Source organism: Parambassis ranga, chromosome 22, assembly GCF_900634625.1.
Source record: "Parambassis ranga chromosome 22, fParRan2.1, whole genome shotgun sequence".
Lineage (NCBI taxonomy): Eukaryota > Metazoa > Chordata > Actinopteri > Ambassidae > Parambassis > Parambassis ranga.
This window is the reverse complement of record NC_041042.1, coordinates 10,014,214-10,036,822: the sequence shown is the minus strand read 5'-3', so window position 1 is coordinate 10,036,822 and position 22,609 is coordinate 10,014,214. Positions and strand designations below refer to the sequence as shown.

General features: G+C 43.1%; 2 protein-coding genes across 6 annotated transcripts; both read right to left on the bottom strand.

Moving 5' to 3' along the window:
• Positions 1–534: 534 nt before the first annotated feature.
• On the bottom strand, positions 535–10,579 carry LOC114428151 (cytospin-A). 4 transcript variants are annotated; one of them, XM_028396512.1, is made up of 13 exons: positions 10,509–10,530; positions 10,275–10,404; positions 9,655–9,794; positions 7,714–8,298; positions 7,487–7,539; positions 2,926–3,407; positions 2,702–2,798; positions 2,531–2,597; positions 2,300–2,360; positions 2,059–2,155; positions 1,843–1,959; positions 1,695–1,754; positions 535–1,595 (listed from the first exon to the last, which is right to left on the bottom strand). In XM_028396512.1, exons 3-13 carry the CDS (start codon positions 9,692–9,694, stop codon positions 1,506–1,508), a joined length of 1,749 nt encoding a protein of 582 aa, XP_028252313.1. In that variant the 5' UTR covers positions 9,695–9,794; positions 10,275–10,404; positions 10,509–10,530; the 3' UTR covers positions 535–1,505. The 4 variants fall into 4 exon arrangements, with proteins under 4 accessions (XP_028252313.1, XP_028252312.1, XP_028252315.1 ...); XM_028396511.1 differs by having other exon boundaries at positions 10,275–10,579; XM_028396514.1 differs by having other exon boundaries at positions 2,702–2,795; positions 10,275–10,579.
• Positions 10,580–17,348: 6,769 nt separating this feature from the next.
• Positions 17,349–22,392, bottom strand: erich1 (glutamate rich 1). Of its 2 annotated transcripts, none has more exons than XM_028395890.1 (6): positions 22,096–22,392; positions 21,490–21,630; positions 21,277–21,411; positions 19,876–20,286; positions 18,933–19,127; positions 17,349–17,576 (listed from the first exon to the last, which is right to left on the bottom strand). In XM_028395890.1, exons 1-6 carry the CDS (start codon positions 22,112–22,114, stop codon positions 17,476–17,478), a joined length of 1,002 nt encoding a protein of 333 aa, XP_028251691.1. In that variant the 5' UTR covers positions 22,115–22,392; the 3' UTR covers positions 17,349–17,475. The 2 variants fall into 2 exon arrangements, with proteins under 2 accessions (XP_028251691.1, XP_028251693.1); XM_028395892.1 differs by lacking the exon at positions 17,349–17,576 and adding an exon at positions 18,690–18,812.
• Between the last annotated feature and the right edge of the window lie 217 nt (positions 22,393–22,609).

Here is a 22,609-nt window from a genome sequence, read left to right as displayed (position 1 = left end):
ATTTACTATTAGTGACATCTGTAGAGGCAGAAGCATTACAAGGAGCTATATCTGCATTCTTTATCAAAATGGCAGCACTTAGATATTAAGACAACTCATTGTGTGAGTACCTTTATTAAGACTTTCTAAAGTAGTATTGTTGAGGTAGCATTTCTGCTTTTACTTAAGTATACATTTTGCTGGGTAATTGTACTTTTACTCAAGCACAAGCTTCCGTACTTCCTCCACCACTGGTGAGTGTGACACAACAATACAGGTTACAGACATGGTAGTAAAAAGTCTGACCATGTTTTAACCACTAAACTGTCATTAAAATTTTCACAAAGGAACATGAGGACACAGGCATAATGAAAGACCTGTATTACCCCTGCTTTACCAGCAGGTGGTGGTAAAACCAAGGGTAGCCCTGCACCTTAATTCTGTGCTCCTCCCAATTTAAGAAACTCAAGAAAAGAGGAGATTATAACACAGCATGCCCCAGTCATGTCCATTCTCTTCATTCTTGTACACATTACCCACACCACACTTCCTTGCTCATATTAACAGTTTATTGCTTTGGCATTATTTTTCACATTAGTTACATATACACATTTTTTTTTACAAATTAAGGTATATTGGAACAATATTTGGCATGTACAGCTTTGGCAACATACCTAACTTTAAACATGTCCTAACTATACCAGTTGTGCACTGGTGAGTAAGAAGGCATGACCAAGAAAGCGGCAATGTTGCAACCAGATGCGGGAGCTTGTGTAGGCTTGTATTTGCTATGGCAGAAAAAAAAACTTATGGAGCTACCTTCTCCCCCATCTTGACCAAGCCACATGTCTGTTTAGGGGGTAAATGATGTTAGACAGGCCTAACTGCAGCCTTGTTTACTATAACTCCATTACATTCTCATACTGACAAAGTGCTGACAAAAGTGCATATTTACAGAGTGATAAAAAGGCCCACAAAATGGAGAATCACTGCAAGGCATCACACACAGAAAAGAAAAGGCAAAGTGTTATGGCAGATTGAGGACTGCTTACAAATTCATGAAGGACATAATGTAATACAGTACTTTCTGCCAGTAAAATACCAGTGTGGAGACACTTACAGCACATACCTTATTCAAAAGGATGCTATAAAAAGACACTGAAATCTATATTTTGAAATCTGCCATATGTACCTTTCTGTAGAGGAATCATGGAGGTTGATCTGGTTCTTAATCTGTACGCAATCAGTATTTATTCTTCAGTAAATACTGTATGCACAGTGCAATGTAATTGTTACTTAAGCCAGTATCCTCCAGGTCCCCACAGCTACTATTGTGTTCATCTACGCTTAGGTTTTGTTTTGGTTTCCTGCGTTTTCACATCAGAGGCAAAAGGCCAAAAAACTTATCATTAATTTCATGGAACTCACCAGAGGTACCATTCAGGGAGTCATCATTATAAACACTTGTTTCCATGAAAGGGTTCTTAAGTATCCACTCGTGGATTGTTCATCAGTACCTTCAGCAGTTACATCTCAAAGTGACGGTACATGCTCTCCACATAGCCCAGGACCCTTTGCCAGTCAGGACCACCTGCTCTCAGCATCTCATCTACTGTCTGTGGAGTTAAGATAAAGTTTATGAGTGCAACACAATTTACTGTGTGTAAATACAATACAATTTTTCGATTTGTTGCAGACAAATGCAGAGGTTTTACCAGCGATTGCGCGATACCGACAGTTTCTCCTGTTTTGAATGCCAGACTGAGATTCTCCCTCTACAAGGAAAAGGACAAATCAATAGGTTGGACACCATAAATCACTCAGGTCCAATCCATCACACAGGCACCGGGGCACAGTTACTACCTTGTTCTCTGGATTAAGGGTGCTGTAAGGGATGTGCGAGGGGAGGTAGGTGTGGTAGACGGCACAGAACGCTAGACCGTCAGCCCAGCTGCTGCTGAAGTTAGTAATGTCAATATTCTGCATGAAGAGAGAAGACACAAAGGCTTATTTATGATTCTGTATATTGACCTGCATGTCGGTCCAACATTAAGACATACATTTATCATGTCAGATCACCTTGTAGCCTTGGGTTCGGCTCTGACACCAGCGGAGAAGAGAGTTTCTCTTGGAGCCTCCATGGCGTCGCAGCAGCAGGTTAAAGCCATCCTGGGACCTGGTGACAACAAGGTACCATCGCAGTGAGTTTTTGAGCTTTTGTAGAACATAGATTAAGGAATCAGGAGCGTTTGCTGTCAATATTAAGTTTATTTTGTCAACAAACGGAATTTGGTAAGTCAGTGTGTGTGTGTGGACTTACTTGCTGGGTGGCAGCTCAGTGAGGGCAGAGTTGTACTTGTTTAGAGACTCCTCACGTTTTCCTGCAATGACAAGCAACATTACAGTAACTCAGTCAAGCTGTAGTTTACGTCTGTCCAGATTCACAAGCATACATAGTGAAGACTTTGAACGCATTTATCGTGTCTTTTAGATAACATTCTCACAGTGAAGCATAAAGTTATTGCGACAATGACCTTTGACCCACAATCACCTGTGTCATCGCTAGATCTGCTTTCTTGCCAATCCAGACCTCTTTGCACTCTTACTTGAACCAAGTTCTTGAAAACAAACAGAGAAGTTTGCTTAAAATACAACAACAAAGAACATTACCTCAACAACAACTACATTTTAAATAAGGATCTTTCACAAGATAAAGTGTCACCTTGTTTGTATTAATTGTTGTGGCAGTATTTGACTCAGTGGATCCATTCTGTGTGCTGCTGAAGTCTGAGGAAGCTGGTAACCTGGACAGGCTTCTGCTACATGGCAAAAACAAAACAGACACAATGCAAGCTATCCTAAAGTGGCACAGTGAACTCTGTTGTGATAATGGTCTGAACGCAGTGACTTAACAAAAAGCAGAAGTATTTTAACCTTGTAACTCACCTTGACCTTTCTGTAGTTGCTGTCATTCGTGTGTCACTGGATCGCACCTCATTTCCGCTCCTGTCCTCGTTGGTCACATTTCTCAGGTATCGTCTAGTAATGCCTTTAGTGTCAGTTTTCACCTCCTCACCACTGCTCCCTTCTCGTCCCAACCTGTATGCCCCCCTGTCCCTGCCCCTCTGGGCTCCTTCTTTACTTTCAGGGTTGTTGGATTCTCCTTTGGGCCTCTCTGCTTCCTGACATGGAGCCTGGGTCAGAGTAGCCAGTCTCTGCTGGCTCTCCTTCAGCTCTCCTCGCAGGGTGACCAGCTGCACATTAGCCTCTTTTTGTCTCTGCTGGGCAGCAGCTAGCTCCCTCTCCAGGTCTTCGTGAGAAGTTCTGAGCGACTTCAGCTCTTCTTCAGCCTCGGCTCTCAGTCGATCTGCCACTGACACCGCCACCTGGAGGTCAGCCTGGAACTGCAACCATTCCCCACGCTCAGCCTGAAAGAAAACAATGGTTTTATTTCAAGAAACAATGATTTTTAAATAATTATATATATAATATATGTTATGTAATTTAGAACACAACGAGATAACTGAAATTATTAAAAGTCCCTGTTCTGTGAGACCATGTGGGCATGGAACTCTTTCTTATCAGAGAATCAAGATCACTTTTTTTATGCTTCTGATCGTTGTAGAGATAATCAATCACTACTTCTTGGTTTGGCATTTTCCTGTGAACACATGATCAGTTACTATGTTTTCAAGGGAATGGTTTTCTTTAGAATAGGGCCTAGGTGGACAGGGTTGAGAGGGTGAGAGGACCATAAACTGGATCTGATCATTAAATGCAAACTTAGCTGAACCCTTCAGAGACCATGACTGTAATCAAATTAACAGTCAAATAGCCACTTTGCTGTCATTATGGGACACGAACTGAACTGAGGGGCGAGACGCAGCAAGCCGAGAGGACTGGAGTTGGCAAGTCAACTCTAATGAGGCATAACTGAATCACAAGCCAAAAAAGACTTTTACTTAAGAAAACACACATCCAACACAAACAAGTTTGCACTTGGTAAAAAATGATTTAAGCAACATTGCTGGAGCTGGACCAAGACTGCACTGTGAAACTGTTTTGTGTCACCGCAGCTGCAATCCAAAGTGTTTTTCTCATGATTAAACGAGAACCGATTCAGTTTCACATCTTTGAGAATGAGTGATGTGAAAAAAAAATTTCAAAAGAATCTTCCAGCTTTCCCTCTTTGACTATTCTAGCCTGAGATGTGCACAAGCACTCCCCTAGACATCAAAAGAACCACTCAGAAGAACCAATGAAGCCAAGAGGTAAATGATACCAGACTATTAAAAAATGTTAAGCAGCCACCATCATAAAACAAGACACAGGGAAGAAAAAGAACAAGGAAAGACAATAATTGAAGCAGTGACACAGATATAATAGTAGCGGTATACAGACTGTGGCGCAGTGTAGGCTACGGATCTGTAAGGGGTTAGGACGCTTGATAATTAGATGAAGAATGGATTGAGAAGTGGAGGAGGAGGCGATGTCTAAGCCAAGTCGCTCCCTCATCTGACCAGTGACTCAAACACCACAGCTGGACCTGATTACACTGAATGTGCGCGCACACACACACACACACACAAGGACACACACATACAGATCATATTTCCCTGCTTCTCTCCCACACATACACCTCCCTTATTCTCTTACCTCAACACCACATTGTTAAGTTCTCTCACACATACTCAGAGTAAGCTGGAGCACACTGTCCATGGTAACATGTGTCAAATGAAGGCAGGATATAGTGAGTGGTTCCTGAATGAAGTTCTATATTAAGTTAAACAACCACTTGACTTTGAAGGACTTTGTCTTTGTTATCTGGATGTGGACACTCCAATTAGAGCATGCCTGTTCAAGGAAACAGGAAGGGGCGCTCCTCAGTTCACACTGAGATAAGGGTGTGGACTGTCAGTGACACACACACACTCACTCTCTCTCTCAGTCCCTCAAGACCTGACCTAGTGCCCCATTGCAAGACCAGATGTGCTATCCAGCCTTGACAAGCACTTGTCTATACTCTTGATGCACATCTGATGTCCTGAAAGTTCCTGGAAAGTATGCAGCCCTCTTGTAGATTGTGTGCTTTGTGCGAAGCAGTGTGTATATGTTCTAACCATCTGTCCCTACTTCACCTCCACACCCAGGCTTTCTAACGCATACTTGGGGATTCATCCCAACCCTGTAATGGCTCCACTCTCCAGCTTTCCACAACCAGTGGTGTGTATTCAGAAGTGGTTAAATACACTTCTACACCTATTAGGAGACATTTCACTGCCTCCACGGCTACTAAGTAGTAGCTACAAATGACAACAGTTCTAAATGTGTACTGCAAATTCATTAGAGCAGGCACCCTGGTCCCCCTCCTCCAATCCTTCCTAATGCTCTAAATCTTCATTCTGCATGTGACCAGCCTCTGTGGCCTCCACATATGGGGCCTTTTTTGAGCTTGGTTTGCTGGAGCAGACTAGCGAGAAGAAAAAGGGGAGCAGAGAGACAACATGGAGATCATTCCTGAAAATCTGCAGCAGTGTTCACCTGGAACTGATTCTAAAACACAGCTTGTAGTTTGACTAAATGTCCTGGAGGGATCACAAATCTGACACTCCTATGAACAGTGTGTATTCAAATTTCAAGTGTGGTGGTGAACATGGTGACATACTCTAATATCCTAGTTTATTAACCACTGCATAATCTTGTGTCTATTAGCTGCAAAAATATTTTTTTACTGCTGAATGGACAGAGAAAGATATGAGTCTGTGGGAGAATGGCGATGAAGACAGATGAAGAAGCACAGAGGAGAGGCTTAGGTGTCAGAATGTGACTGGAAGAATAATGGCTACTTAAATTACACAGAGAAAGAGGTCAAAAATGGGGTCAGATCCAAAGAAATTGTAGTAGTAGTAGTGCTGGGGTCACAAGAAAAGGGATGGACTGAAATGAAAGCACAGAGAAGGGAAAGAAGCATGGCAGAGGAGAGGTGTGGAGAAGAATAGGAAGGATGAAAGTGAGAGTACCAGTGCAGCAAAAGTTGCAGGGTAAGTGTTTGAGTTGTTGCTCAGTGCTCAGGGAGGAGTGGTCAGCTCTGTGATGGAGAAAGAAAAGGCAAAGAGGCACAGCGAGGGAGAGAGGCTGTCCTCTGAAGCTCAACCCAACAACACCCGCCAAGACTTTCAATGCATCTGAACATGTTTGTGAGCTTTCTGTCTCACGTGCAGCGCACACACAAAAACACATGGGCAGTCAGTCACTGCAAGCTGCAGTCCTCAGCCCCCACTACCTCACTATACAGCACGAAACAAAACAAGTTTTGTCTCCTGAACAGCCGAATGTGAACCCCCCTCCTCCGCACTGCACTCCCCCTTCTCTGGCTTGCCACAAAAAAGGATCTCGGGACGGCAGAGCAGACTGAGAAGGTTCATAAAGTCGAGCTTTGCTAGCTTATATCGCCCTACTGAGGGCCCATGTAAACACAGTGTTGGATTGCCCCCATTTCCATAACACGGCTCCCTCTTGGTGCTACACCACAGTCTCTGAGGTTCAGCTGGTCAGTGCAAGTTTTGTATTTCCAGGTGGCGAATCGGGATGTGGGAAAGTGAAAGAGAAGAAGAGGGTTGACACTGAGGAGGAAAAGAGAACTTGTGATGGGCCTCACATTTGCACTTGCAAATACAATGCAAATCAAATATTGTTATATTTGTTACTCAATATTCAGTGAAAGAGAGAGAGGAAAAGATGGAGGCACACTGTAGGTCATATTCCAGCTGTTGTAATCTGTGGCAGATCTAGAGGAAGCTGGGAGCCCCCGGCTACAATCCTCATAAGGGAGGGGCAGGAATTGGAACCAATGACTGACAGGAAATTACCAAAGAATATTACCATTCTCATAAGAATATGGAACTCCTGAGTAATCGGTCCGAAGGGCTCTTGGTGATTTTATTCTTATTGTTTGGAGGTTGTTTAACGTTGGGATCCCATCCAAAACTGCTGCTGAATCCCAATGGGACGACCATCCTTTGCTTCATACAAAAATCAACTTGCAGGTTTTGCCTCATTTTAATATATAGCAACAAAAGCAACGTGTGTCTAAATATATGCTGTCTGAAATTGACATTGATTTGTATCTGTCTTTCATCATCTCTATCTGCTTGGACAGAAGATGACCTCAAAGATTTTCCTCTTTTGGGCCTCTCAGGAGAAACAGTGTACAGGAAGACCTTCATTAGCTGAGCTGCAGCTCCCACGGGCCTGAACAGGGGCTCATTCCAAGGCCTATTGTGATGATGGGGGTGGGGATGTGACAGTGTGTGTGTGTGTGTGTGTGTGTGTGTGTGTGTGTGTGTGTGTGTTATCTCCTGGCTCAAAGGTCATAACCACAACACTGACTTGTGCATGACTTCCTGTTTACATATCTACTTTTACTCTTTCAACTGTGATGGCTGTGATAAACAGTCAGAGGCCACTAGCTACAAATTAGAAGACAAAACTTTTAAGCACACCTTACCTGCGAAGTACTCTTTAAAGTCTTCACTTCTGTCAGCAGATGCTTCAGTATCTCTGAGGGAAGGGATAAAGAAAGGAATGTCAGAAGACACCACATGCATATCAAACATGAAATGTGTCAGAGAAATTGCCATTGCCCTATTAAAAGAGGGAAATGTAGTCAAAGAAAAATTAATTACATTTGACGATTGAAATACTATCACTGTGTGAAGCTAATGTGCCACTTGCCTGCTGTGTTTACTTTCCCATCCAGAGATGCAGTGATACCCAGTGTTGTCCTACACTCCTCCAGCAGCTTCTCCAGTTCCTCACTCGGGCTCTCCTGAGCTCCATGCAGAGACTGACTCAGACCGCTGTCCCGTTCCCTCCAATTCTGCCCAAAAGAGCTGGCCACCACGGCTGAGACATTATCCCGAGAGATAGGACTCTTTATAGGACTGACAGCCACACTCTTCCCTTGAGTGACTGAGGTCCTTGGAGTAGAGGTAGCAGGGCCCCCATTTCTTCCTAAACCACCATGCTTTCTGGCTGTCAAGGTATTTCCTGGTTTGTTGCTCGTCAGGCTCACTACAGGACCAACTGTGGAGGTGTTTGAGTCGACTGGCAGGTGTGGCTTCCAATCAGGTGGGGGAATAGGAGTGCTAGGAGTGGTAGGTGTGCTGGGCTGTGATTTTTTCCCACTCTGTGTGATGGCTGGAACTGGAGGTGGGGATGAAACTGGGAAAGGATGAAGGTGGGGAACACTGGGCAGGAAACCTGCGATATCACTCTGTGGAGTAGCAGGTGGAGTGTGGAAACTTTCTGCATGGGCCCCTTCAGAAAAGAATAACAACATAAAAACGAAAGGCAAGGTGTTTTAAGGGCACTCTAAACATGTTCATCTAATGTCTCCATTTTAAAAAAACATAAATTGTACCTAAGCACTCTGAATCATCATCAGAGAAACAACAAGACTGAAAGCAGACAGCAGAACGAACTGTAGACAGAATGAAAACAGTTTTGCAGTCACCAGTCTGGCATGCTGACGCTGAAGACAGCATTCTATGAGATGACCAGAACAACGCTGCCCTTACTGACCGGGATGCAGTAATGCAGACATTCTTGGTGGACTGCTCATCCATAACGTCACCGCGACACTTGTTCTCCAAATTCAGGAACACAAACACAGACGACAAATGTTTTCCCATATAGAGACATGTTTGAAGCTAACCACAAACTTTCAAACTTGACACAATAACAATAATAAGTTATTTCCACTTCTGGCATAGCATTCCCTGTCCAACACAGCATGCCACCAGTAGTAACTTAAGAAGCCAGGGGAACCAATGGATTTCCTTCTTTTTCTTCTTTCCTTGTTTGGACAAAAGCGTCTGTTGCTAGCAAAGTGAGTGGTTTTCTTTTTTCTTAAGTGATGTAAGAGCAGCAGTAGAACATTTGCAAAGTTATGCATCACCTGCTGCAAGGCCAAATCTCTGAGAAAGAATGACAGGATTGTCTAATAACGCTCTCATGCCAACTCTGCTTTTTATTTCTTCATTCCAAACCTTAATGTGCTCGTCCAGCCATGCGCATGGGTGGCAGATTGACTGAATGAGAGAGTGTGTGTGTGTTCGTGTTCACCGAGGTCTCTGAGAGTGTGTGTGTGTGTGTCAGATAGCATTAGGCTTCCTATGATTAATCCGCTGCCCTTGTGCTGAGCTGAGGAATTCTGCCGATTCATCACAGCTGGCCCGGCGGGGCCAGAACGAATCACAGGGGGACGCGAGGAGAATGACCCCCTCACTGAGCAGCACACAGGAGGGCTGCCAAGATTCCCACTGCCACTCCGCATGCAGACACACACACGCATGCACGTGCACCGCCTTTCCGCTTGCTTTTCCTTTTGTTGCCTAGAGTTTCCTGATAACTCTTCATCCCCCCTCTTCTTTTTCTTTTGTAGTGTGCTCACCCTTCCGGTACTTCTGCCTCACCCTCCCTTCCTTGTTGTTCTCTTCTTCTACATAAACAGAGCTTTGAGGTGTGGTGGCATTAAATAGTTCAAAAAAAAGCTTGAAACATAAGGCACGCACACATATGCACAAAGTGGAGAGGCTGTTTGTGCACAGCTCCAAATATTTGGAATCTATTTTAGTGCAGATACAGGACTGTGTGTGTGTGTGTGTGTCCTACCTGTGGGTCCATGGCCGTCCTTGCTGGAAAAGTTGCCCATACTGCAGTAATAGGGTTTGGGCCAGTGATGCAGCCCTGCAGGTGCTTGTTGCTCTTTCACTCAGCCAGCCCAGACCAAAGTGGCACTATGGAGATGACCTCTACACACACACACACACACACACACACACACACACACACAGGACATCCAGTAAGGTGATGGGTGAAGGCATGGACTTCTAGACTGTTATCCAGCTGAGAAATAATTCAGTGACTGCACAGCTTTCAAACTACTGAGAGTGAATTGAGGGAGTACATGCTCAGCTCATTTGAATGTATGAAAATCAGCGTCTTTACATAGAAAGGCTGGATCACAAGCTGAGGCATTTCAGTGAGACCACATGAGACAAACAAAGCTGTTGACATGACAAGTTTAACTGTCAAACCGCCACAAAAAACAGCAATTCACACCCCTAAGGGCCACTAAACTACTCAGAGACGTGGAGTAAACTAAATAATTATGTTAACAAAAAACGTCACAGTCCAACTTTTAACCACGAGCCCCATGCGGTGTGTGAAAAGTAACTTTTCACGTTAAAACATAATTTTAATTTAAAAAGCCACAGAAAGTGGATACAAACCCTTAAAACTCTTCAAATCGAACAATTGAATCCAAAAATCTTCTGATTCTGCGTGTTTGGGAAAGTCCTGTACTCCTCCACGCTTTCCTTTCTCCAACGCTGCTCAACCAAGCGCGCCGCCTTACTGTGTCTTCATAGGAAAGCGGCGACGGCACATGAGACAAACACAAATGCTGCTTCGAAGTTTATTCCAAGTAACATTTTTCTCTTCTTGCGAAGAAAGCCCAAACCTACTGTCCCAGAACAAAAGAAAGAAACAAAAAGCAAAGAGACACCAACTGTGATGGCACCGTGGATGCGCAGAGGTGTCCACTGGAGGGCACAGTTAGGCTTTAACAAGGGGAAACCTGTTGCCTCGGGGACGTGCTGGCCCCTTATCTCTCGAGTCTCGACTTTATTATGAAGCACGACCCACTGACCTACTGTTCCTCCTCGTTCCAGGCTGAAAAATTCTATTACTATGAAAAGTTTTTTTAATCAGATTAAACTTGAGTTAAATTAAAGTATAAACTTTAAACTGTTAATAATGACATATTTTATTATGTTTAGAGTCCATGTCTGGTAAGCTGCCCCAAAGGAATTTGAAACTATGAGGGATAGATGCTCAGCCAATGGCACAGGACAGGACATATACATGTTCACCTCTGAGGGGTCATGCAGAAGAAAAAAAAATGCTGATGTTCTGTATATTCATTTATGCACATTGAACATGAACAAAAAAAAGACATTAGCTCCTAATTTTCTACATAATCACTCAAAATTATGAACTGTGCATTCATGTAATGAGAGTTTCATAATAAATATAAAATGTTATGAATCATTATATTTTCTGTAGCTTGTTGTTTACACTCCACAGCACATGTGCTGTGATGAAGTGCAGTGGTTAGCACTGTGACCTCATAGCAGGCCAGAAACATTCCTGGACTGGATTTTGGGTGGGGCCCTTCGTTTGCATGTTCTATCTCCTTTAATTGGGCGACTCTATATTAGGTGTGAGTGTGAATGGTTAGACTGAGGTTCGGGGAACCTGTTCAGGGAGTACCCTGCCTCGTGTCTATTGACAGCTGTGATAGCGTTCTTTGATAACAGTTTACCTGCAGTTCTCTTTGATCCATATTACATCAAACCAACATGAATTGAAATTTGACTAAAAATATTTATTTCTTTATACAAAATGAACATATGACAGAAGTGCACGGCAACATTCTGACACACACAGCTGTGACTAAAGTGCAACAGTAGCTCAGAATGTTTGCCAAATGCTTTTATTTGATAAATCTACTCAGCATCAGTTATTTTGCTAACAGAACAAATCTCTCTTCAGCTGAACTCCAGTTTGTAGACCTTCACAGACTGATGTACTGATGTTGTGACACACATACACAAAGCTGACAGATGAATACTGTGCTTTTCAAACATCCCCTGCATTTATATTCAGACCGCCAACACATTTTCAGGTTTTTTTATTTATTTTATTTTATTTTTTCAGTTGGGGCTGTCTTGGCCAGTTCTTCCTTCATAAACTGTACAATGCTGAGTGAAACAGGAAGTTTGCTGCAGTGAGGAGACAAGCTCCCCTCCCCCACTCTCTGATTGAGATCAATAGGTTTTCACAGTGCTCTGTGCTCACTGTGCACCACTGCAGTATAGAGAGAATCCATCAAACCAGCCAGGTGCATTACACAGCCTCCAGCCCATAGCCACATCGATTTCAGAACTCCTGGGAGAGCAAAGCCTCAACATGACTGTAGAAAGTTTGTCGATGGCATGATGAATTCTGTCAGGCTTGGATTTTAAAACAGGTGAAGACCATGTGTAGTGTCAGACATGTGTGTGAGCCAGAGCTGAATCTGTAGCTTCAGGTGTTGATTTACCCTGTATGTGCCCCTCAGTGCATGCTGTGCTTCTGAGACCATTACATCCCCATTATGAAATTGTTTATGGGTGTCAGTCTCTGTCCAGAGTAAGGTGACCAATTGTTCATCATCTGATGCCAGTTGGAGCCATTAGCCCCCTCAGCTGAGTGGATTACAGCCATTTTGTTGGTGACCTGCTGTGCTAGCATTCTGCAGGGCCACTACTGGGGGCTCTAAAAACTCCCAACATGCCATAGCGAACCGCTTGTCCAATTTGGCAGACGGACAAGGAAAGCTCTTCAGCTATGGATTACAAGGTCTGGCTGACCTCTAACTGATGATACACTCAACTTTCTCACTAACTTCCCTTTTCACAACTTTGCAGAATGTCAGAGAGTGTTCTCATCCTCGTGGAGAAATAAAACTCCACCTTTCAACATAATAAAGACGACATATACCCGTGCAACCCATAAGGCACAGCACGCATTCTCAACCACACTCAGTGTCTCGCCAAATATCAAGTCCTCTTTCACTGCTACATTTACAATTGACAGTGGGACGAATGGTGGGCACTGCAGGGGGAATGGTGCAATATTGGGATGCACAGGAACTGTCTTCTTCTCACGGTCCTTGTCTCTCTAATACCAGATTAGGTTAATGAGTGTGTGTGCCAGGAGTGATTTTCCACCACGGTTAATCCCTACAGAGGACACAGACTTATCCTGGAGGAATCACTATTCTACCCTGCCCGCCTGCCACCAGTAGCGTTTCAGCCAGAAGAATTAGGACTCATAATCCAAGGTGTATGTGTGCAAGCGTTGTTTACACGACTCACGTTTTCATGTCATGTCCTTAACTGTCCTCACATAAAAGAACTGTTTTCAAGTCACAAAACTGCCCCGCTGTGCTTAACCACCCTGACCGAATCATCAGAGAACTTCACTTTCAGAAAACAGGAAGTCACAGATTTAGCCACAAAGCCAGCCAACTCATGTCTTTCACTGCACGGTCTCTTGATTGACAGCCAATGCAGACTTGGCCAGAAAACGCCAAGGCTTGTTGATGGATGGCACCTGCTCCTCCTCAGAGGAAATCAATTGAAGTCATGGGCAGGGATGGGCTGCTCGAGCACTTACATGTGGCTGTGAAATAATGGAGGTGGAGGGGTAGGGGGGGGGGGGGGGTCACAGGGAGGCCTGCCAACCATCTGTGTATACAGGGACACTGCCAAGCATCAGTCCCTTTTTACGCCAGGCTTCGAAATGACACACAATATCTCCAAATGAAACATGTTAGCTCATCCAAGCCACATTCATGCTACAGTCTTTGGGAAGTTCCAGCATCAGTTATGTACTCATGTAATCATTTTTTGCTTTGTGCCATTGCAGTGCATTCGATACACTAATGTTAGTGAATAAGTTGTGGTAGCTCTACGTACAGAGCACGTAGCTACAAGATACCATTTCCTGCCAGGTTCAGTCAAATATTCACACTGACACATGTTCAGAGAGCACATGGGCCACATCAGTACAATGGGCCAGCATAGCTACGATCCGAGACATGCATGAATGTAGATACTGGGACTGAACCTGTGAGGCTGGCCGCTCTACCTGATCTAAGATGACAGATTATTTTAGAGGAAGTTTCTGGCCCACAAAAGAAGGAGGTGGTATCTCCTGGGTGGCGCCGACCCGGCGAGTTACATCCAGCACAGGGGTCCTGTGTGCCACCGTGCCCATGGTGCTGGCATCAGTGTGCGTACCGACCCACTGCAGCACACGGGCAGACGGCCGATGGTAGAGGGCCAGCTGCCTGGAGCTGTAACCACACATTCCGATCCCCAAAGCCCCCAGCAGCATAGCCATACCAGGCATGGACTTCTCAGCTGGAGGCGTCACAGACACATTATGGTAGGCCTGAGTCTGAGAGGGAAGAAAAGTGACTGTGGTGAGAGAGGTATTGACTTCACCCCAACACCACCCGTCCACCCCCGCCCCCCCATCCAGCCCTCCCACCTATTCCAAAGAGATTAAAACCCCATCTTTTCTCATTTACCGAACTGCGGTATATTTTTTTATTTATTTATTTTGGACAAACAAAAAAGCTCATCTATTTTGTGATATGGACAATTTCCTTCGTTGGCCCTTGACAATTATAAAACGCATAGATGAGCAAATAATAGAAACTGCATAGTTTCTAATGGAGCTGTGTCTCAGGCAGTTAAGAAGCCATTCCTGTGGCTCACTCACGCAGTTCCCATTTCCACTTACAATGCAATGGGCTGTCACAAGCTTGGATTCCTCCATTGTTTGAGATAAACACTACTACAATTGAGCTCAAATATAGGCCACCCTACATTACTGGAACAGCAGTCTGAGTATATCTTCTAATTGTGGATTGTTTGTATTTATATAACGGGAAAGTACTATTTCATCATCTTGTCACAACTGAAAATGTTGGAAAAACAAAAGGTGCTGTCTGACTAAAACTTCCTTAAAACCAGTACCTGGCAAACACTTTCAACAAATGCTCCCAGATCTACCTTAGTTATCTAATCTGCCACTTTTTTTCATCCATGGCACTGTGCAAACTACACATTGAGTCCAAGATATTAGGGCTTTCTGTGTTTTTTTGTTTTGTCTGTAAAGGTCTTTCCTGATGCAGATACATTGCTATAAAGCACAAATCACTGCAGTCAACTTCCACTGACTCAGCATGCTGCTATCCAGTAGTGTAGGCGTCTCCAGTACACAACTGACTATTAAATATCAAGCACATGATGATAATATATTTTGACAGAAACAGGTGACCCTCACCTGCAGCAGCCTGATGTAGCCAGGAGTTAGTCTTGGGACTCTGAAAAACATTTTGGAGCCTTTCTCTGCTGAATCAGATGAGTTAAAGGCCAGATGACACTTGGCTTTCTTCCTCTAGCTCCTCTCCCTGGACTCCCAGGACAGGAAACCCACTGACAGAGGGTCTGTCCGGGTGTGCACGTCCACTCTTCAACCTGTGCTCAGCTATCTGATGCAGGAGGACAGTCTGATCAGCCCTTATAACGTCTCCTTCCTGCCTTTACATAACGGGAAGGCTGCAGGTGGTGAGACTAAGGGGATTACAGGAGCTGGCACACAGGGACTGTCTAAACAGAAGGAGGTCTGGAGGTTGATGTCAAAGGACATGAACTTATGCAGTTCTGCTCCTTAAGGCAAATCGTAAACACTAATAAAATCATAGCTTACATATAGTCAGCAGATTACTGTGTGCATCCAGAACTTATGATTTGAATGTATATTTAGATTTCTAAAGGTGGTAAATAATAAATAAGGTCTTGGTGATTATTGATTTAGACAGAGTACGGTACCCATTTTCAAAAAATATGCAAATGATCATGTGTTAAAAGTGTTGTCACAGATGTGCATGTTACACATGTCTTTGTGTACCAATTGCTGGCATTTGAACTCACTTAAGCCTTATTTTAGTAATAATATAATGTAGTAAAGTTGCTAATCGCTGCATTTTTATTGACAGCATCTTCTTTGAGTTGCACATTAGCATCAAGGGTAAACAATTTCTGACTTCAGCAGCTATTTCAATATCCTCATACAGAAGTCTTATAACGTCAGGGAACCTATTTGGATCTGCCAAGTTAGTTGATTTGGATATTTCTTTCCCTGTTGATGGTGAGAATGGCCTCTCTTGCCATGTCAGCAACTTCCTTTAAGCTTTAATCTTCCTTCTGGCCTTGGGGTCCTCGGCTCGGTGTAAGGTCTTATAATGAGGTAGCTGTGCTGATAACGTCTGTCTTGGTGGGCAAAGAAATTCTCCCCAGTGAGTGCAGACCAACAATGACCTTCTTCTCATCTCGAGTAATAGGGCCCCAGTTCTAACTCCCGAACTTGTGCATCTATGAATAATCTCGCACTCTCACAATACTGCTGCAAAAGTCATGATGCCACAGAAACTTGATGATGCCCACTGGGTTTTTGTGCAGGAGAAGAGACCATATAGCATTTAAGATTGTATATAAATCAAATAATGCAGAGCTGGTGGTGGGGATAGACAAATAGTGACATGTATTGTCTGGCAAGCATAAATGTTTAGGGCTAATTTTGTGCCGATCCATCAGAAGTTGAGACTTTGCACATGTAAAGTCGGGGGCAACAGTGGCGCAGTGGGATAGCAGGGTTGTCCAATAACCGGAAGGTTGGTGGTTTGATCCCAAACATCGAAACTGAACTGAATAAGATGGTAATTCAAAGTAAAGAACCGACATTACAATCTCTAAAGCCATTTAGCATTGCAGGAATTGTCACCTTCATATAATCTTACATAAGCATGTCCGGCAATGAGTGCCCTTATTTTCTCTAATGTCTGCATAATGAGCCCACCAGCTTCCATCAGACACAGCACCTGGTGCGTCCATCCATGAATGGAACACACAGATGGCAGTTGTTGTTAATTGTTCAGCACATACACACACACACACACTTGAAACTGTGTTAAAGTGCAAAGTATAACCTGCTGGTGTATACTGCTGCATTCCTGCTCTGAACTGTTCCTCTGAAGCTGCTATGTGGCAGACAGCTCTCACTCGGGTCATCACTGTCCAGCTGAGATAATGCTTTGCCCTCCTCCTGAGCTTGTCGCCTGGCATTGAGCTGTGGGTAAACGTATTAAAATAGATGGCCTGAGCTGTAGACAGGTTTGGAGATGTAGAAGGTTAAGCATCCAACTCCCAGGGTGGTACATCAACAACACAGCATTGCCATATTAAGTGAACAGTTAGATAAAGGCAGCTAGTTTTGAAGATGATGTAACAGCACTAATTACTGTTCCTTATCATGATAAATACATGCAGAGGCTACAAACATTACCTTCTTGATGACTGTCAGTCCAGTGCATTTAGTTGAAACAGTAGATTGAAAAAGACATGGAATATAAACATGGTCAGAAATGGATTTGTGGGGGAAGATAATTGAGGAGCTATAGGTTAACCGGCTGGGCTTAAATGTCATAACATCTGAAAACAATACAGCTCCTGCTACAGCTGACATTTACTTTTCTGGCAATTAAGTGGGTTAGGTGAAGAGAATGAGTATGATACTAATACCAATGAAATATTTCATTCATTTGAACAGCATGAAAGAACAACTCCCAAACAGGAAGGCAAGTATTGTAAATGAGGTGTAAGAGCATGGGAAAAAAATCACAATGCTTATTAATAAAAATATTTTACTTACATACTGACATTTAAAAATGCAATATACAAGAGAAAAAAAATCCAAAACAAGGGACAGAAATAAACCTGCAGTAGAGTCTTTGTCACTGTGTGAATGACAGTCTTATAGGTTTGTGGTGGAAAGACTCGTCTTCTTGTCTCTCTGCATTGGAAGAATGTCTGTGATCCAGTATTGGAACAGTGATACGACAGCAGCGGTTTCCTCTACAACACAAAGAGACGGAGAGAAACATTTCAGTTAGTGCTGACAGCACAATAGCACAGAAAAACTGTGTTTCCACAAAAGAGATGTATATTCTTTCTGCACAATATATCAAAATCCCCCAACTGATGTTCAGCTCTACATGCTACCTCTCTGCGCATACACATTCATCTATCTTTCTGCAGCCAAAGACGGAATCTTTTATTAATGCTTGAAAAGTTAGAATTCAATTTGGACTGTGCAAAACTTGAAATGGACAGGATAAAGAGGAGCAGTCAAGCCAGCGTCATTCATGAGAGGAGCTCCAGGGTGCAGAAAAATATGCTTAAAATAAAACTTTCTCCTGCACTCAGTTGATTGCCACTGCAAGGATGAGGGGAGCTTTAGTGAATTCACTTGAAGGACCTTAAAAGCACATGGATCAGCGTCTTTGCTGCAGTAAATGTGGGTTACATTTAAATATACAGTGCTGTTTGAACAAGGTGGACCTTAATGAGAAATATGAAAAGATTAAAAATGTTCATTCTGATTCAGTGAATGTGAAGTCATATGCAGCTGAAATGTAAACACAGCAAAGCCCGCTGCTGTGCTCTAAACTGACTCATACAACATAAGGATGGTGGGAGGTGGGCTTTCAGGTGGCTGTGGAGCAGGTGTGTGGAGAGGATAGGCAGAACTAAGGCAGGCTGTATTGTGGGGCTCTGCTCTGGAGATGGCAAAGCGGTTTTTACGCTGTGTCGTCTTGGTGACAGAGGGAGACACAGACAAACGTCACAATATGGCAGTGGCCTAAATCCCCTGGCTGGTCTCTCTCTCACTCTTACTCTCACACGCTCAGACTTGTGCATGTGAGAGCAGCAAAGTCCCAGCTGATCCTATTACGCAGCGAGCTAGCCAACAAATGTACTAAATAGGTGAAGACATGTCCAGGGAAACAAAAGATGTTTTGGCTGTTGACAGGCACGATGAACAAGTTGAAACATGTAGTTAACTCATGGTGAGGGGGTCACCTGTGTGTGAGATGCAATATGGACAAGTCCAGCACTAGTATAAGTGAATAAAGGGCAGGTACCTACAGGTAAAGGCCAATGAAGGCATGTTAAGGCAGGTATAGTCAGGTGAACAATAAAGATGAATGGGCTGAGAGAACAGGAGGCAAGCAAGGACAGAAAGAGGCAAGTATTAACGTGCAGAGACGGGTCCATGAAGTGCCTGGGGCAGGATCCAGCAAGAAGAGGCTAGTGTGGACAGGGACACAACGCATGTAACAAGTATAAGGCAGCATGGAGCCTATTACTATTTCCATAACAAAACCTTTGTTTTTCCCAGTGAAATACATTTCTCATGTTTTGACTGACCTGCAGACATAGCGGAGATGCTGCTGAGCTCCTTCAGTGCCTTTTCCAGTTTATCTGCATCATTCTGTTGAGCAAGGACCTTGAGATTATACAGCTGCGTCAGTACAGAGTTGGGCTTGCATCCACTCTCTATGCTGTCCAAAAGGTCATCTACTGTAGAAGACAGGTGAGGACTCCTCACCACTTGCAATGAGGCTGGAGGAGCAGAGTAAGAGAAAAGTGGTCTGTTAAATAAAAACATCTAATTTAGTAAAGTAAGTAAATACTTGTGTTAAACATTGCACTGATAAAGAGAAAAATAAGGCTGGTTAAACCTTACATCACTTATCATTTGCTATAAAAGGTATAAATGACTGAGCAGCTTCCTGCTTGTTTGGCACACTTGTCATGTCTAATCTCCAGCTACTAAATGAACTGGTTTCTGTGGGTGAGTTGAAATCATCATTGATTAGAAACTCAGCGACTGAAGAGAGCAACTGCTTTCTAAACTGGATTTTGTCTTGTTACGCTCCTACAATATATTAACACAGGACTTGTAACTAAATGTTTGAGATTGTGTCTACTAGAATGTTCTCTAAAATAATATATAGCAAAACTGATTTAGCCAGCAAAGTGTATTTTGTAGCTAAATAAATGCACTTATGTCTTTGCCTCTAGTAAATTTCTAGCAGTGCAATTTAAGCTTTCATACTTCCATCCAATTACTACTGACACTATGTTTTGACTACTTACTGTTTAGTTGATGCTGGCATTGTCTCAGAAAAAGCACAGATGCTCTGTGGGACCAGCATAATGAATTCTATTCATCATTTGGCAGAATCTAATTATGTGTTTGTAAACTACATTTATGGCAGCATCTTTTTGCATGGCAGCATCCAAAATGAATAAAACCTATGTACTAAATACATCACAGAAAATACAGAAACAAGTGGAACGCACTTACAATCAGACAAACAGATCTCCATCACTGACTTCAGGAAGTCCGACACCTCAACAACTCTCCTTTCATCATCTTCTTCTTCTTCTTCTTCCTCTGGCGCCTCTTCTCCATCTTTTTGGTATGTAAATTCCAAAGCGGCGGTCCGCGGCATCAAACCCATGGAGAGCAGCTTCTCTTTGTGTCGTTTCTTTTTCAGCTTTCTCTTCTTGTTCCTACTAATGCGGTCTCCTCCCTCGTCCACTGACATCTGACTCTGACCCGTGCTGGGCTCCCTCACTGGAGATGACCCATTGTCCTCAAAGTCTTGCTGAAGGGCTGAATTCCTCTTCTTCTTCTTCCTCCTCCTCCTCCTCTTTTGTTCTGCTGCCTCTTTTTCTTCATTCAATTCTTCAGTGCTTTCATTGTCACTCCCTTCTGCAGGAAACACGACAGAAAACTTTTAGTTTTAAAATACTGTTAAACTCTCTGTGAATGCCAGTTTGAGGTTTGAGTCAGGCCTGCAGACGGCTACAAAATTAGTGATAAAAGTAGAGATTTGTTACTATATAACTTCATATATAGTATATAGATCGCTTAAACTCCAATAGAAACTGTCTTTTTCTAACAAGATATTAGACATAACTATATCACATCATCCATACTTTTTATTATTGATGGCTGTAATAACCTTTATGAAGCCCACAACCAGGCTGACCTTACACATAAGCTCTAAATTGTGACTCCCTTATCACTCACTAAATCATAAAAATGTGTACAATTAGGAACTGTTACGCTGACAGCTGCAATTAATCAATTTTAACCTCCTTGTACATTCCAGTGGGCTTGAATGCCGCCCTGTGCAAGTCAACAAATCTTTTTTATGTTATTGAGGTAAAGCAGATGCCTGTCAGGTGGATGGCACTCTGCATTAAGGACAGTGATGAGAAGAGAGATGCGGGTAATGAGCCAGGGGTTTTATTACAGCCACATCATTTTGGCAGAATAAATAAACACTCTTTCAATGGTGCATATCAACTGTGAAGTGTGTGACTTCTCTCTGAATGCCACTGTCAGACAACGCTACGTATCACAGGTCAAAATTTCAGCGACTCAGTCTTGAAGATGCCATGAATAAAAGTTAATTAACTCCTAGATGGGTTTATCATGACAAACACCTTTAATAGGCAAAGTGAAAACAGAATCACCCTGGCTCAACCACCATCTGCACTGCATTCAAGTTCTCCATTGTTAAAAAACGCAGTTGATTTTTATTGTCTGTTTCCCTTAACCAGTTTGGCAGAGGCAATCAGAAAGAGTTACTCTCTTACAGGAGGGAGTCAACCTGCAGAAATCTGTGCTGTAAATCTATGCTAGCGTTATGGCGCACAGCACAAGTCCATAAATGTAAGATTATGGTCGTCTTACCAGCTGGGTCCTCTGCACTATTTATGCCTTCTCGCTGGGGAAGTGTGACAGATTTCACTGAATGTATGTAGTCTGCAGGAGGAGGTAAAACTGTGTACACCCGACTTCCCAGTTTGGCTACACTCTGTGTCTTCCCTGAGATACAAAAAAAATATTTCAGTGAAACACAAGTAAACAGCAAGAGTTTTCCCTCAAATGTAAATGTGATCTTACTAAAGGCAGAGTCCTCCCCAGACGCTTTTCTTTTCACATGAGTTTTTTTGGCTAGGGCCTCCACAAGGTTTGGTGGGCTGGGTTCCTTTATTGGTTTGGAAGATGCAGGGTAAAGTTTCTGGAGTACTTTAGACTGAAACACTAGGTGACACATGAAAAACAAAAACAGAGATAGACAAGGCATGTCAAAGTGATGCTACTCTCAGATCTGGCTTCCTTTTTGTACCTGATCTACTTCATTAACTAAAGAGGAAGTCAGAGAATCAAGGTCCTTATCCAACGATCATAAAATATGTGATTTAACCATAATATAGTGACCAGAAATAATCACAATGCATCGCATCTCGATTCCGTTTACCTAATAAGAAAGAAATAGTAATTCTGCTGCACAAATGAAGATGACTAGCGTTACAATTGGACTAGAATCACATTTATTTACTGTGGAGAGCTGTAGAGCATGTGTCTGACAGTGACACGTGTATTTGTTTACAACTAGCAAGACACCTACTTAACGCGAGACTTTAAATAGCTAGCTAGATTAGCGTGCTAGCAGTTAACGTTTATATGACATTGGCAGTCTTTAAATAGAATACCGGTGACGCTCACCTTCCTTCCTATGTGCCATATCGACATATCAAGTTGTGTGGAAGCAATGAATTCAACGCTGCAGATGACTGAGCTGTGTGAAGCTAACAAGCTAGGTCAGCTAGCTAGCAACAAATGCTACAGTAGCTTTTAAAGTTAGGTCGCGTGAGTCGCGCCATGCACACATGGCACACAGGCAGTTCAACAACGCTCTCTTCGTCGGTAACAGAAAGTTTGGTTTACTTGGCAAATATTTAACTACGCATTCAGCCAAAACAAAGCCCTGACCTCATGAGCTGCACTATTTCCTGGCTAACCTCCATACACACACGGTGGTAAAAAACAAGACAACGCTACGTCGGTTCCGCAGCGCCAATATTCATTCAAATTTTTGCATATTTAAACTTCACTTGGTTGTTAGATAGGAAATGCGACCCACATATCCCGAGTCACTGTATGCAATGGTTCGATTAAATCCAAACTTTAATTCGGCATATGAGTCATTCTCGATAAATACTATATCAAGCTTTTTTTA